At 32.2% G+C, this 16,256-nt stretch overlaps 2 protein-coding genes across 2 annotated transcripts; both read right to left on the bottom strand.

Moving 5' to 3' along the window:
- Positions 1 to 6,871: 6,871 nt before the first annotated feature.
- On the bottom strand, positions 6,872 to 7,846 carry LOC21401196 (protein TIC 20-v, chloroplastic). The gene has a single exon (XM_010090146.2). It carries the CDS (start codon positions 7,777 to 7,779, stop codon positions 7,159 to 7,161), a length of 621 nt encoding a protein of 206 aa, XP_010088448.1. The 5' UTR covers positions 7,780 to 7,846; the 3' UTR covers positions 6,872 to 7,158.
- A 1,024-nt stretch (positions 7,847 to 8,870) lies between these two features.
- Positions 8,871 to 9,518, bottom strand: LOC21401197 (vegetative cell wall protein gp1). Its single transcript, XM_010090147.1, has one exon. It carries the CDS (start codon positions 9,516 to 9,518, stop codon positions 8,871 to 8,873), a length of 648 nt encoding a protein of 215 aa, XP_010088449.1.
- Positions 9,519 to 16,256: the final 6,738 nt, after the last annotated feature.

Genomic DNA, 16,256 nt, shown 5'->3' on the forward strand with positions numbered 1-16,256 from the left:
TGGCGGTTGGAAGCATAGTTCAACATTAATTTTACACTTAATTTTATTATGAATTGTATAGTTCAACCCCTCATAATCTGACTAATCTGACTCATATGTCTACGTATTTCTATTATTTTTTATGTTCTTTTAATAATATTATGATATGTCAATTAAAATCTCTCGTTATATAAAATTTCATATTACATTCACATTAATTAAAAAATTATAACGGTTAAAATGTTTTTATTAACGTGACATAATCTTATTCAAAGATGTGAATGAAGGGACATCTTATTAGCTCAATCTCAATCCTCTACTTAAAAGTTTTTAAAAAATGCATAATTCTTGTTTTTTATTATAGGTGTAAAATATAACATATTTTTAGGGCAACAATATGGCATAAATCATTACCCTATAAATCATTACCATATATGCATGTAGAATATAGTTTTGTGTGCATGTTATGAACTTTTCTTGTCTTTTTTGTTTTCTTTCTTCTTTAATTTTGAGATAAAAAAATGGGCTTGTTTTTTTGGTGTGGTTTAATGTATCCGAGGAAAGCTTGGGAAGGGCATAACAAGGTTGTTAAGTTCTTTAAACTGTGCTTTGAAATTTTATTGATGTACCTTTCTTGTATGTTGACCCTTTTTTACTTAATAATTATGGATCGATTCATCACTACTTTTTGTTAACGTTCATTTCCATTGCTTTAAAATATGCTCTAATGGAGAATGTAACGCGACTCTGTTCATTTTAGTGATTTAAGTTTAGAATTTAAGTTTTACTACAGTGAAAAGTTCTCTGAAACAGTCACATTTAACTTTTTTGTTACAGTAAAAAGCTCTCACATAAAGTCATATCTCAACTCGAATTAAAAACTCGAATCAGCGAACTAAACGGGCCCTTAATATTGTCGTTGGAGACTTTTTGGAACTGAGATGGGTAATTGCATAAAGACCTTAATCATTGTATTATTTTTTTATATTAGACTTTGAGGCGCATATAATGGTGTATAATTTAAAAATCAACGCTTAAATTTTATTTGAAATGAAATCCATGGGACATAGGAAAGGAAAGTATCTTATCGAAAATAATATAAACTATTTTTAATATTTTGACAGATTAAGTAATTGGATAGTTTATTCTCATATAAATAATAAGAGAGATTATTTTTCATATTTTGTCTTTGCTCTCTTTGTTATAAGTGTGGCTATAAATAACATATTTTGTGCTTGCTCTTTTTATGATATGTATGACTATAAATAACTAGATAACAAGGCACAAACAAAAGAGTGTGACAAAAATATGTAAGCTTTGTCTGTTTTATTTCTTTCCTAGTTGTGAATTTATCGTGATTGTTCAGACTCTGTCATTGTAATAACCACGCACACCGTTAGCAATTAAACACGTGGTGATGATCGTGATTGTAAAGGATTGTGATTTGACGTAGGAAGATCATGCTTGTGACTAGAGTATCGTGAGACTATCCCGTTGATGATTTCTGAACGGATATCGAATTAGAGATCTGAGATGGAACCTGGTGGTATATTTTTCCTTTCACTTTTCAAATATACCTAAGAAAATATTAAATTCAAACGGCTATATAAGGAAGCATAAATTGGTTCAAGAAAAAACTTTTTATATTGAAGAGTGACATTTTGAAATAGGGAAAAAAAATATATACAACAGTTACATCTTACTTGTAACGGCAAAAAGGGATTTAGCAAACTCGAGGAATAAAATAAAGGGGGAATTATAAATAGAGTAAAGGAGCTGCTGAAGAACAGAATCCACGTGGTTTTGGGCATTGGGAGCATTTCCTTTGATCAGAAGACAGAAATCAAGGCAATAATGTAATTTCAAAAAATAATAAAATAATAATAATAATAAAAGAAACAAAGAGAAAAAGAAAAGTACCTTCTTTCTTCTTCATTTTACAGTGGATTTACTCCCCAAAGAAAGACCAATTTCACAAGCATCGAATAGAATCAAATCAGCCAATCCCACGTTGGGCAATGGCCCACTTATTGTGTGTCCAGAAGCTTCCACGGGACCCACATGACACCCATCAAATCATCTCATGCACGTAATTGCAATATTGCACTAATTATCATGATTCAAGGGGAGAACCTCAATATTATCCTATTTTAATAAATTATCTCTTAAATTTTTAATTTTAATAAATTATTCTTTAAATTTATAAATTTATTGTAATGTGCCATATTTAATTAAATTTACTCAAAATTTTTATTAGATTCAAGAGATTAAAAGTTGAGAAAATATTTGTATTACATTTGAATTAGAATATTTAAGCTGAACGTATTTTTTGACACTAATTTAACACAAGTATTGTCAAAATGAGGCATATACATCAACTTTACAAATTGAGGGGGGCAATTGAATCAAATTAAAAATTTAGGGAACAAATTACTAAACCACGATAAGTTTAAGGGACAAGTGTGTTAAAAACCCTAAAAGTAAGTAATTATGTGAATTTACACTGACCAATTTTTTTAAAAATTTTTTTTGACACAAAATGAAATTAAATGTGTACCTTTTATAAATTTCATTTAAACCCTCATTTTATCTCATATTCTTGTTAAAGATGCGAAAATACTGTAGCGAACTACGAACTATAATTCGAATCAGAAAATAAATCTCCCAACCAAATAACACCTAATTCTTTATGGTGGAGTCCATAGTCTTAACAGATCTAATAGTTATTAGCTTGACAAAGCATATTAGTGAAAAAATAATATCTTACCTACATAAAATGGTATATTTTTCCCCCCTTAAAGAACGTTTTATTCCCCCTTTGAATGGTAAAATGGTAATCTCAAAACACACAAGAAAAATGGGAAATGTAAAAGAAGCATTTTGGTAAAAAAATGACTGTGTGCCAACTCAGCATTTGTCGGCATTGAAGAAGTGATGAGGGTACTTTCGTAGTTTTGTTGAAATTAGAGGGCAATATCCCAGACAAAAGTGTGGGTGGTTCTGGTTGATCTGTTGGGCCAAACTGCCCAGGTACCTGGATTCTACAAAGATTGCCAGTCTGGTCACAAGTTCACTAACTCATAGACTTCAGCCACGTGTACGGTTGAGATGGTGCAATCTCACATCCGTTAAGATTTTCCACCGACAATACTTTTCATGGATGAGTTGGAAACACGATGACCTTTAACGGCTGGGATCTTTTCTTCTAAATTCTTCTTCTTTTTGTTTTTGTTTTGTTTTTTTTTTTTGTCTTGCGTGGAAGAAAGTAGACACACAAACTTTGTATTAATTAACTTAATCCTATAGATGTTTTGGGTTTAAGCAATTTCGCAATTTTTAATCAAAGGAAAAACAATAGAAATTTAATGTGATTGTGGTTATAATTATAGGCTTTTTCACTATTGGATTCTATTCCAATCTAACAATCCCAAAACATACGTACATAAATGAGAGTATATAATATGTGTAGGTGCATAATAGATGCATAATTAGTGGCAAAATTAATGTGCATGATTATTCCAAGGCAATCTAGAGTAATGAAATGGTTTTGTTTATGATTGATTGAGAAAGTGTGCTAGTTAGGCCTCAATTATGTTGGTGGATGCCGTTAGAAACTTTGGAAAACTCGTCCAAATTCAGTGTCTTTATCATGAAAATAAACAAGTATCAATGTACTCATACAAAAACAAAGCTTAAACATATAAAAACGCACCTAATATATAGTTAGATACAAATATAGTATATAAATAATTATACAAACAAATAGTACAAGTACAACAACAAGCTTTAATCCCAACTTAATTGGGATCGGCTATATAGATTTCACTTTTTCTATACAACTATGTTCGAAATTAAACTTTCTTGAATGTCTAGATCTAGAATGTCACCAAGAATTACATGGACCGAAGTCGTTAGGAAATACATTTTAGATTTAGGCATTCAGGAAAGTTTAATTTCAAACAGAATTGTGTGAAAAAGTAAAATGGTACAAGCAAAGAATCATGAAAAGGAATAGAAGCACAGTTTGAACATGATGGTTAGAAACATTATGGTTTGAAATATGTGATTTGAGCTTTTAGTTCATAATAATCAGAGGTCTTTTTCTTTTCACAACTTAAATTTTTTTGTTACAGTATCTTTTCTTACAAAATTTATATTCACTTTTTTTATTACAGCGTTTTATCTCACATGAAAAAAGTTTTAATTCTGATTTGAGTCGGCTCAAAACATCGAAATCATTAGTTTGAATCAAGTCTCAAAAATGGCAATAAAAGTTGGTTCAAAACACTTGAAATTGTTTACTAAATACCCTTTTGACATATTTAATATGCTGGTGTTGTTATTAGATGAGATATCAATCGTGTCGCATTGGCAAACATGGTTTTATTCTGTGTTGAGTCAAGCACAAAATTTTCACGCTTTTTGCAAAACCAAATGCTAAATACTTATAATTAAACCAATAATGGGAATTGCACATCTCGTGCTCATGCGTGACATAACTAGCGCATTGCGTCCTTAAATTCTTCATAAGATATTTTTTGAACGTTGAAATTCTTATTTTCTTGGACACAGTTGAAATTAAAATATTATTAAAAAAACCATTCAAATGAAATGAAATTAATTGATATCCATGCATATTCATTTTTTTAGACAATACAAAATATATCAAGTAGTGACATCTATGTGAATAATCAAATCATTATTTTTTAAATGTTAAAGAAATTTGCTCGTCGTGTTAGCTTATTACACACTACCCCGAGTTGTACTCGGCCTATAGGCCAAGACAGCATTGTGTCATGTTGTGTTATCGTGTTTAATGGGTCGGGTGGGCTAGTTAACGGATAGTCCGACAAGCCCGACACAATCGACATATTTCTCATTATATGGTTCTTCTTTTATCTATAGTCTACCTCTTTCTGCTTTGCTCTCCATCACAAGCATCTTTTATTTATGATTTTGTGTCTGTCTTTACAAGTCATTGCTTGCACATTGCGCCACGCCATGGCATCTCTTCCATGTAAATAGCCTCTAAAGAAAAAGACAATATAAAACCAAGATAACTGTCTTTCTTAGGGGTTTAATTGAACCATGAAAATCTTTAGAAGTTTTGGCTAGAATATTTCTTTCATTAACTTGTGGGTTTCGGTTATCTAACGATTTGTATGGATTTTTCCATTGGTGACCAGAAAAAAGTGTTTTTTTTTTTAAGGATTATTGTGATGCTCATTTAGCCACTTCGATACATGAACTCCAATGAAAGAAGATTATGCCGAGCCACTTTGAACCAACTTTTCAAGGTTGACTATGAAGTCATGACTCATCACTTTTTTATTTTCACAATAAATAAATAAATAAAAATTATTAGTGTCATTTCCTCTCGATTATTGATTCCTAGTTTAGACATCCAATGGCTATGCAAGACTTTCAATTGCGGCCAAAGCTCAAAATACGTATGGAATCCTTTGCATATCCTGAGAGAAAAAGAGGGAAAGACATCATTGCCTTTGCCATCGGTGGTCATGGCTCATTAGTGCTTATTGTGAGAGCTTCTTCATTAGTCCTGAAGATCAGTTTCCCAACAAAACTAACAATTCAAGCGAGCTTAATCATACATGAAGTTCAAGAACTTGAAGCGAACATATGACTAAGTCCATATCAAACAGGACGGTTTAACCTAACTAAGGACCCGTTCGTGTCATAGGTTTAAACAGAAAAGTTTGAACGTTTTTCGCAAGTCTCCTGCGTTACACCAAGCAATACAACTCGGCATTTGGGATCGTACAGAATTTCGATGATTTGCTCTGTAATCCCTTCTCATCTAGACATGTACAAATCTTTGCCCATCAAAGTAAATCCTACTAATACTTTTTGAAGCAGTACAGAGAAATTTAAATCATGAACAACCACACAGCACGTATATACTGTTAGAGATTGCATGAAGAACAGTTAGTAGTTAGTACTACATAGTTAGAACTACATATATATAGATAATCCCTGTATAATCAAATTACTTTGCTTCTCATAGCAGCATTAACAAAACAACTACTTTACTCTATTACAACTTATACATGCCAAAGACTAAGATGCCTCATTGAATAACTGGGGCTATTCTCATATATACCATGAAAAAACATTAACATAACATACAAATAATCATTTAGAATCAATGCTATAAACAACATTCTGGTACAAAAGCTCCTCGCTGTTTCTATCATAAATGTGTAAACTCCTACAAATTCTATAAAATCAAAAATGCAGTTTCGTCCCAATTTTTTTTCTTTTATAACGTTTTAGTTTTAGATTCCATAATTTGTAATAGTACAGGAGCCTTTTGGCACTGGGGTCTGCCTTTTAACGTTTTAGTTTTAGATTCCATAATTTAAATTCTAGACTATCTAAAAAGCAAAGTTACAGTAGTGTATTATCCCATAATATCAACTATAAGTCTATAACCTATACACGCCCATTAGCTAACAAGGGGCAAGGGCAATTCCTTAATATCCCATCAAAAACAACAACAAAAAAGCAAGAAATAAAATTCTAATCAATTTCTATATCACTTTAATAATTTAGAACCACCCAACATTAACAACATTATGGCACAAAAGTTATTATATTTAAGGCTCAATAACTGGAGAAAAAAAAAATCTAAGCTTTCTTAAAATTCCCACTTTAACCCCATTACAACTGGGAGTACTAGTAGTGTAGTACACATGTTCAAAGAACTAGCCCTCTCATTAGCTTCAACAACAATAGCGAAAACAAGGGCTTATTCCTTAATATCCCATCAAAAACACAAAAACAAAATAAAATTCTCAATTTCTTATATATCACTTTAATCATTTAGAACCAGCCAACATAAATAACATTCTGGTACAAAAGTTACTAAAAAATCTAAGCTCTCTTCAAATTTCCACTTAAACCCATTATGTTCTCAAAGAACTTGCCTCTCAGCAGCTTCTGCAAAAATAGCTAACAAGGGCTATTTCTTAATATCCCATCAAAAACACAAAAACAAGAAATAAAATTCTCAATTTCTATATCACTTTAATCATTTAGAACCAGCCAACATAAACAACATTCTGGTACAAAAGTTAATAATAATAATAACAATAATAAATCTTTCTTAAAATTCTCACTTAAAACCATTACAATTGGCTTTACTACTAGTAGATGCTCTTAAAGAACTTGCCTCTCAGCAGCTTCAGCAACAATGGGCAACCTTGGCAACTGACCAAGCAAGCAAGAGGAAGACCCATAAATCAAACAAACCAAAAGGAACAAAAACACAGTACTATCCAAACTCATCATCAAATCCAACCCCAACCCATCTCTTGGATTGAAACTTCTCTCCAACAAATCCGGAAAAATCAGAAGAACATCAAGCACAATTGCCTGCATAGTGTTGAACCTTACATATCTACTGAATTTTGAGTTTCTTACTACCACAAAATAAAGTGTCAAAAACACCAAAAACCCATTAAAGGGAAAGCTCTTGAACACCCTTATGGCCGGCACCAAGGGCTGTATCAGAGCTTGGATGGGGCTGAACTGGGTTATGACGTACTTGCCGTACTGTACGCCGTCGAAGAAGGGGTAGAAGTAACAGATGGCCGAGATTATCCTGTCCGGGGGGTCGGCGGAATTGCTGCCCTTGGATTGGGAGATGATTTGTGTTCTGGGTCTTGGTTTGGTTAGAGAGAGAAAAGTTTGGTGATTTGGAGAAAATAGGAAATTTGAGTGATGGGTTTTGTGGGGGAAGTTCAAAGGAAGAGGGGAGAGAAGGTTTGAGGTCGCCATTTTTTTTTTTTTTTTTGCTTTTCCGATGACAGGGAAAAAGCTCGAGAAAAAGAAGAAGGCGAAAGTAAAAGAGTGAACCAGAAGAATATCTTCTTTTTTCTATTTACTTATTTTTCAATTAAGAAACGACGTGTCAATTTTGTATGAACTTACTTACTGACCGTCGGATCTTTTTTTAAGGGGGCCCTTTTTCTCTTTTTTCTCTCTGATTTTCTCAATATTATAAATATCTTCTGGCCTTGCCGTTTATGTTTGTGGGTCGTTTTTACATTTTATCGTCGAAAGGCAATTTGTTATCGTATTTTCTTTTGGATTTCCTATTTTTTATTGCTGTCGTTTTTTCTTTTTGCCTTTGTCAACGTTGTTTTCATTTTTTGTCGTTTATACCGTTCTTGTTTTAATTTCATGTCGTTTGCAGTTTATTCTCGGTTTTCATCGTAATTTCCTTTATCTTTCTTGTCGTGTGCTCGTGTAGTCGTGTTGCCCTTTTTTTTTTTTTTTTCCTGTTTCTATATGCTGTCGTTTTTATCTTCCTGGCTGTGTTCATTCACATTTTCCCCCCTCTTTTACCAACGTGCTACAGCGGAATTGTGTTTATCCTTTTGTAATTCCTTTGCCCCGTTCCAATTGCTGTCATTTCCCATTTGATTGTCGTTATTTGTCCTGTTCCATTTTTTGAAGCAGTTATCGTTATTTGTCTTTGTCGTTTTTCATTTACTGTTGTTTTAACATCCCTCTTCTTGCTACTAAAAAAAAAAAACAAAAAAACAAAAAAACAAAAATCCCTCTTCTTGGATTTACTTTAAACACGTTGCCCACTTGCCCCTTTCATGTTTGGCTTTTCTTTCGCCCAACTGTAAAAAAAAAACGATTATGAATTCTAAGAATAAAAAACCTAACATATCATTTAAACTCAAATATTTCTTTTTTTAATGTTTAAATAAACGAATGTTAAAATATAAATCAATGAATAAATAGAATATTCATCATCATTCAACAAAAAATGTTACAAACCGTCGAAATTTCTTACAAAAATATGAACCATGCGTAACCAAAGGAGAAAAAAAAAAAAAAAAGAAACGACAAATAATTTAGAAAGCCAAAGCAGCGGCGAACATAGCCAGGCTGCTCAAAACGACATGGACCTCGTACTTTGAAACCACACCCGACCCATCACCAACCGGACCCTGAGCAGTTTCCGGTGACAGGCTCGCCGGTGTCGAAATTGGTGGGCTACCACTCGATGGGAACACCATCGGAGAATCAGCCGGAGTCGCTGAAGTCGAAGGAATCAACCCCGGCGCCTCGGGAGTCGCCGCAATCTCCGGGCCCTCCGCTGGTGGCGGAGCCCCAACGGGACTATCCGCCCCAACCGGACTTAATTCTGGGGCACTCACCGGAGTGGAAACCGTCGGGGGAGGAGTCGCCGCAGCCGGAGACGAAGTTGGCGTAGAGCCACCAGCAGACGGGCTGACGGCGGGGGAAGTCGCAGGAGACTTTGCCGGAGAAACCGACGGCGCCGTCACCGGAGGGTTTGACACCGCAGGAGAGACCGCCGGAGAAGCCTTAGGCGGAGAAGCAGCCGGAGACTTTGACGGGGACGGCGAATGAGTCGGCGGAGCAGGCTTCGGAGAAGCGGCCGGAGAATGCTGCGGTGGCAGCGGCGGAGACGGGGGCGGAGGCCGCTTCGCCGTGGAGGGCTTTGGAGAAGGAGCCGGTGCATTGTCTGCTCGTACCATATCAAAACTTGAAAAACAAAGAACTAAAATTGAAAGTAGAAGTAGTTTATGCATGTTTGTGAAGATGTTTGAAGAAGAACAACAACAAATAGATCAAAACTGATAAGAATTATGAATGAATTGTTTCTTTGATGAAAAAGCGATGGCGAGAAATATATATATATATATATATACACGCACAAATATATATAGGGGAATTTGGTTTTAGAAAACCAAAGCGACGTCACTTTTCAAATTTTGGGGAGGAGAAAAATGTTACCGTTGAGGGGGGTTTTTTGGTAGGGGATGTGACTCGTGACCGGTTATTGTGGGTAAAGTAGTCGTTGCTTCGCATAATGTGACTGGCTGGGCCGGTCATGCTTGTCGTGGAGTTTAAGAGGGTGAGATTCCTTGTTTCCTAGTGGGGCGAGGGATTGTGTCTCACTGTCTCTTTCAGAACAAGTTGGTGTGTATATTATAAAAAAATAAATAAAAATAGTAACATATTAATATAATAGTTTATAGTGGGAAGAATCTTGCATCGGTCAGTCAGGCAATCCTTTTAAACCGTTGGATGAAAACATTAGAGCAGTTCATTTACCGATTTGAGTTTAGAATTTAAGTTTTGTTACAGTAAAAAATTCTCAGAAACAGTCACATCTAACTTTTTTGCTATTAAAAAAGCTCTCACATAAAATTACATCTCAACTCAAATTATAAACTCGAATCAGTGAAGTGAACGGACCCTAAAAGCCCGATTTTCATAAGGGCAAGCTAATATATGTGAACGTAACTCGTTACAATATTTTTTTCTCATAAAAAATATATATAAATTGAGAATAATATTTTGAATTCATGAACTAAATGTTAATAAAGATGGGTAGTGGCTATTAAGGACCCATTTAGTTCACTAATTCGAGTTGAGATGTGACTTTATATGAGAACTTTTTACTGTAGCAAAAAAGTAAAATGTGACTGTTTCTGAGAGTTTTTTACTCTAGTAAAACTCGAATTCTAAAGTTAAATTGGTGAAATAAACGGGGCTTAAAATATATGACAAATAACGTAGGCTCTAGTAATATTAAATGTAATTTAAAATTAGTAAAAGTAAATCCTGGTATTGTTTTAATAGGAAATAAGTGCTTGATTCATAATCATCTCTGTCAGTTTCATTCATGTTTATGTTTATCCTGGTTCAAATTAGTTCATGGTAAAATTTGCTAAATTACTATCTTACAAATTGCGCCCCTTAGACATATATCATATGTTCACTTTTTTTTTTTTTTTGAAAATTACCTATTCACTTGATATTATATACACAGTCATGCGCATTGACATAGTTATAACGGTTATTAATCAAACTATTTAGGTGCCATGTGAGGAGTAATTTTGAAAGTTGTATCTCACGTTAATATTTCAATTACTATGACATTATTTCTAATTTTTTAGTACTAAAGGTCTCATTTGATTGTTAATACACAGTTAACACTAACGTTATATTTGTTAAAATGAAAAGGTGATACGAAAAAAGTTAGATAAATTTTAAAGTTGAAATGTCCTTTTATATTGTATTTTTCTTTTTATTTAATACGTCAGAAATTAAGAAAAACTGAAAATATCATGTATTTATATTTAGACACAAGGATAACATTTACTAATATTTTCGGAATCAAAATATTTGATATGAAATTAGGAAAAAAGATTGAAAATATCACTTATTAATATTTGGTCCAAAAACTTGATTGCAGGGTACTAAAATGGTATCTTTTAAATGTGATGGTAATATTTTAATATATCAAACGTGACGGCACTATATTCATGCGTTTGTTCTCTAACTTTGTTCCATTGATTTTGTATGCATTTTGAAACATCGTTTGGTATGAAATTTAGGTTCAATTATTATCTTTGTATAAGTATAGTAGGCCAATTCATATGCTTAATTATAATGTTCTATTACCATATTTACGCATATTAATTGAAACTGCACTTGTACGCGTGTTAGATTATATAGATAAGAATGAAAAACATATTTATTAGGGTCTCAATTAGAGAAATAAAAAATGTATAATATGACAAAAAGGAAAAGAATGAAAAAAAGGGAAGAAAAAATAGAGAGAAAAAATAGAATGAAAATAAAAAAACAAAACAAAACTCACAAACGAACCGTTTTATTAGGGAAAGATGATTTAAAAAAAATAGACAAGAATATTTATGAGAAGAAAAATAATGTACAATAAGGCAAAAAAAAATAAGAATTTAAAAAAGTAGAGAAAAGAAAGAAAGAAGAGAGAAAAATCGGAGGATAGTTTTAAAAATAAGGGAGATTCTTTAGTACGTCTGGTATACTGGTAGGCCAAGTTTTTCTAATCGTTAAATCTGCGTATTTTTTATTTTTACGTGATTTTATGCAGATCTCAAAGACAGAAAACCTAACATACTGATATGTTGGCGTACCATGAATCCTTAAAAATAAAAAGAAAAAAAGAAAGAAAGTAAAATAAATAAATAAATAAACAGTGAGAAAAAAAAGTAACGAAATGGGGTAATGAAACAAAAAAAATGATTCACACTTTTATATTAAGTATGGAGTAGTCTTCCTAATACTTTTGTGTTTTGATTTTACTCAACTAAGTTTAACAATCACAAGGTTGTTTACTTTTACTACTACTAATTAATTTCAATATTATCTATATTTTGCTATCCTCGTTTACTATTTACTCCATTTACTTCCTAATATTGCGTTAAATGAATTCATCTATGTGTATATTACTCCCAACATTACTCTATGCTCGTTTCATTATGTCCTCTACATATTATTACTACTCATATTTATCTTTGTTTAATTAAATGCATGGTAAAGTTTATATATATATATATATATATTTGCAAGCCCAAATCATTAAACTAAGGTTAACTATTAAATTTGTTACATTAATCCTCTTATTAAACACAAAATCAACTATGTTACAACGTTTTGCTTCTTCAAATACACTTTCTTTGGTACAAATGTACACTAGCAGGTATCTGGCCTTACAATGTCATCCATCTAGCCAATTTACCAATTTTTTTAAGCCTTTGTACATTTTCTAATAGATGTAAAATGACTAATTTGGCCTTTTCAACTCATTTTTATATTGTTTCTTACTCAAACATCAACCTTTTAACTCTTACAAGTGTCCTCACATAAATAACTTTTCTCTAACACATTAACTTTAAGTCAGCATCAATCCATTTTTTACATTGTGCGCATGACAATTTCAACAACTGCTTCAATCATATTAAATATTTAAAAAAGTGAGCAATAATAACCCCAACAAATAAAATAACTAGAAATATTAACAATTATATACTATCTTTAATCTCTGGAGAATTAAAGTCCTACTACAGTTATGATATAATTGTATCTTCATTTACAAATATATATGAACTTAAATTATTATATCCTCAAGAATTCTTACACGCTCTAAATTTCAATGGAATACCACCACATCAATTGAACCTTAAAGTAGGAACTCCAATAATGTTATTAAGAAATCTAAATTAATTAATTGGATTATGGAATGGAACAAGACTTATAATCACACAATTAACAAACAAAATTATAGAAGCACAAATTATAAACTTAAACAATATTAATGAAAAAGTATATATCTCAAGAATAGACATGACTGTGCACGAATCAAAGTGGCCATTTACATTAAAAGACGATAATTTCCCGTAAAAATATGCTACGCAATGACGAAAAACAAAAGCCAGGGACAATCACTGAGAAAAATTGGATTATACTTAGAAATTCATATTTTTACTCATGGACAATTATATGTTGCTTTATCAAGAGCTACAAACCCAAACAGATTACACATATTAATTCATGATTCAATTAATAAATATCCAAATCATCTAAGAAACATTGTTTATAAAGAAATTCTACATAATATCATATAAAATGTAAAATATTGCATAAGAACATATACACTATTAATATACGAAGTCAAAAATACATCCAACATTGTACTAACAATTTCATGTCATCAATATATTTTATTACCACTAGATTAAAAACATATTTAATAAAATTACTCATCCACAACTTGAATAATCATTTTTCTCCTGTAAATGACTAGGCAATATGACAACACCAATTCGTGCATTAAGACCAAATGAAATTTATGAAACAATCCGAGTAAGAATCTGCAGATTATGGACAAACAACGACTTGACCACAAGACGTCTAATAAGTCTTGATTGTCTCTTAGTCGACGAAGAGGTAATAACTTTACCAAACATTACAGTACATTATCTTTTATTTGATAATATATATAATAAAGTTTATAACAATCACATCTTTTTCATTTGCAGCATGAAGCAATCCAAGCATCAATCCGAGCACGTAACTCAGATGTTATTTCTCAAAAAATTCAACTGGGAACTATATACGACATCAGCAACTTCTTTGTTACTCAAAACAAACCAACATACAAAGTTGTACCACATAATGCAATGCTACAGCTTTTGTCCCAGTTGCAGAAGAGGCATTTCCCATCCCTTTCCACAGGTTCTATTTCACAAAATTTGATAAGCTTCAGCACATGATCCAGACAATTAAAATTTTAACTGGTAACATAAATCACTTTTTCCCTAAAACAAAAATATGCATTACTAATCCATTAATTTATGTTCTTAACGTCATCTATTTATCAATCAACATATGTCATCAGCATTGTAACAAAGGTGTAGAGTATTGAGCAAACAAATATTAACAACATGCCAACATCATGACGCACAATAATGATATAAAATATAAGATAAATAAACTTTATGCAAATTTTATCATAATCACGCAATAAAAATTTATATTCATTAAGAGCATGAAACTTTTCTAACAGTCAAAATATCCCAATTTTTCTTTTTTTCTTTTCCCAACTGCAAGTTACTTTATGGGGACATAAAGTAAATTAATTTGACAAAAATGTCCTTAAATCAATAAAAGGACCAGTTGTAGCAGTCTTTGCAGCAATGTTAGTAAAGCAATATCTAGGTATTTTGTTAACAATTTATAAAAATAATTACATATATAAACAAAATACTTACACCAAAGCACACCAAGATATTAATCAATTCATTGCCAATACCTTAGGAAACGCATATGTATCTAGCACCGCAACCACAATCTTCTACATCGATCCAGATATACCAGAGACAATAACATTAAAAACAAGGTAACAAAAACAATTAATAGTATTTAAAAACTAAAAATTCTTTATCATTTCTCCTCCTAACCATTGTTAAATTTTCATCTTCAGATTTTCTCACCAACACCAAGAAATTGACTTCCAAACAGCACGATCAACACCAGCTCAATCCATTGAAGAACAAAAAATACAAAATAGAATAACTAAATACACTAGACCAACGAGGCAACCAGGTTAACATTATGATGTTCCTTATATTTTTTTCTTTCTAATTATACTATTTAAGCTAACAACTTCTCCTCATCAATATAGGGACCAATATTTACAATAAAGGCCACTATAACCGGATTCTCAACTGACCAAGCCTGGTATTATAATTCCTGTCCGAGATGCTACCAACAGCTAAAGTAGGCAGAAACTGGTTAGTGGTGTGATAGCTACGACCACGTAAAAACAATGCCATCCCAATGGTAACCAAAATTACAAATACACTACCGCTAACATCTATTTACATTTATTGACTATAATAAACAATTTATTACATTATCGAACTATTATTTCATATGTTATAGGTACAAACTCATCACACAAATCGAAGATGGAATTGGAAACATGAGTATTACTATATTTGGTAAAGCAGCACATGTCCTGATCAAAAAACCACGCTCCGCACTAACAATTGATGAAGACTTCACCGATCCACTGACAATTCCACCAATCATCGCTCTGCTGAGAGGACAGACAAAGATTTTTCAAATATATTTGCAGGAAAGAGGAACACAGATAAATGCAATAGTTTCAAAAACATGTAAAGATACACAGCCCACAATACCATCACCACAAATATCAATTACCATGCCACCACGCTCGAGGTAAAAAAAAATCTATTAATTTATACCAATTATATATAAAAGATAGTATCTACTACTTTAAACACACATATATAAGCAATATTTTATGATTTCAGCATTCGCCTAGAAACAACAATACTAGGACCAACATCAATTCACCCACAAACGCTAGACCTAAAAAAATCAGGCGCAATGTTAGATATACTTACTAATTTACATTATTTATAAATAAAAAATAATACTTATAATTTCAAATATATAGCCTAACACATTTCTGGCATTTCAGTTCTCAGCCAAAACAAGCAGGACAATCTAGAAAACGCTCAAGAACCAGATAATGTAACTACTCTTAAATCAAAACATTTCTAATTTCATTAATTATTAATACTAATTTATTAAAACTCTACTTCTTACCGCTAAAAACACAATACAAAAAATTAACAAAACAAGCTAGAGTAGAATGTAAAGAAATATGGCCTATTTGTTTCTGGTCTCGTTTTCATTTTTCACAATTTTCGAGAAAAAAAACTGAAAACGTGTACAGAAAACGCGTTTGGCGTAAAATTTTCTAAAATCAAAACTGAAAACACCTGTTTTCATTTTCTCTTTTTTCCTCATCTTTCTGAAAACGAATTTTTTCCGTTTTCATTTTTCTTGTTTTCATTTCCAAACTTCTGAGACTGCGCGCCACCCCCCGCGTTTGCAACTGCCACCCC

The sequence above is a fragment of the Morus notabilis genome, unplaced genomic scaffold, assembly GCF_000414095.1.
Source record: "Morus notabilis unplaced genomic scaffold, ASM41409v2 Scaffold1185, whole genome shotgun sequence".
Taxonomy (NCBI): Eukaryota; Viridiplantae; Streptophyta; class Magnoliopsida; order Rosales; family Moraceae; genus Morus; species Morus notabilis.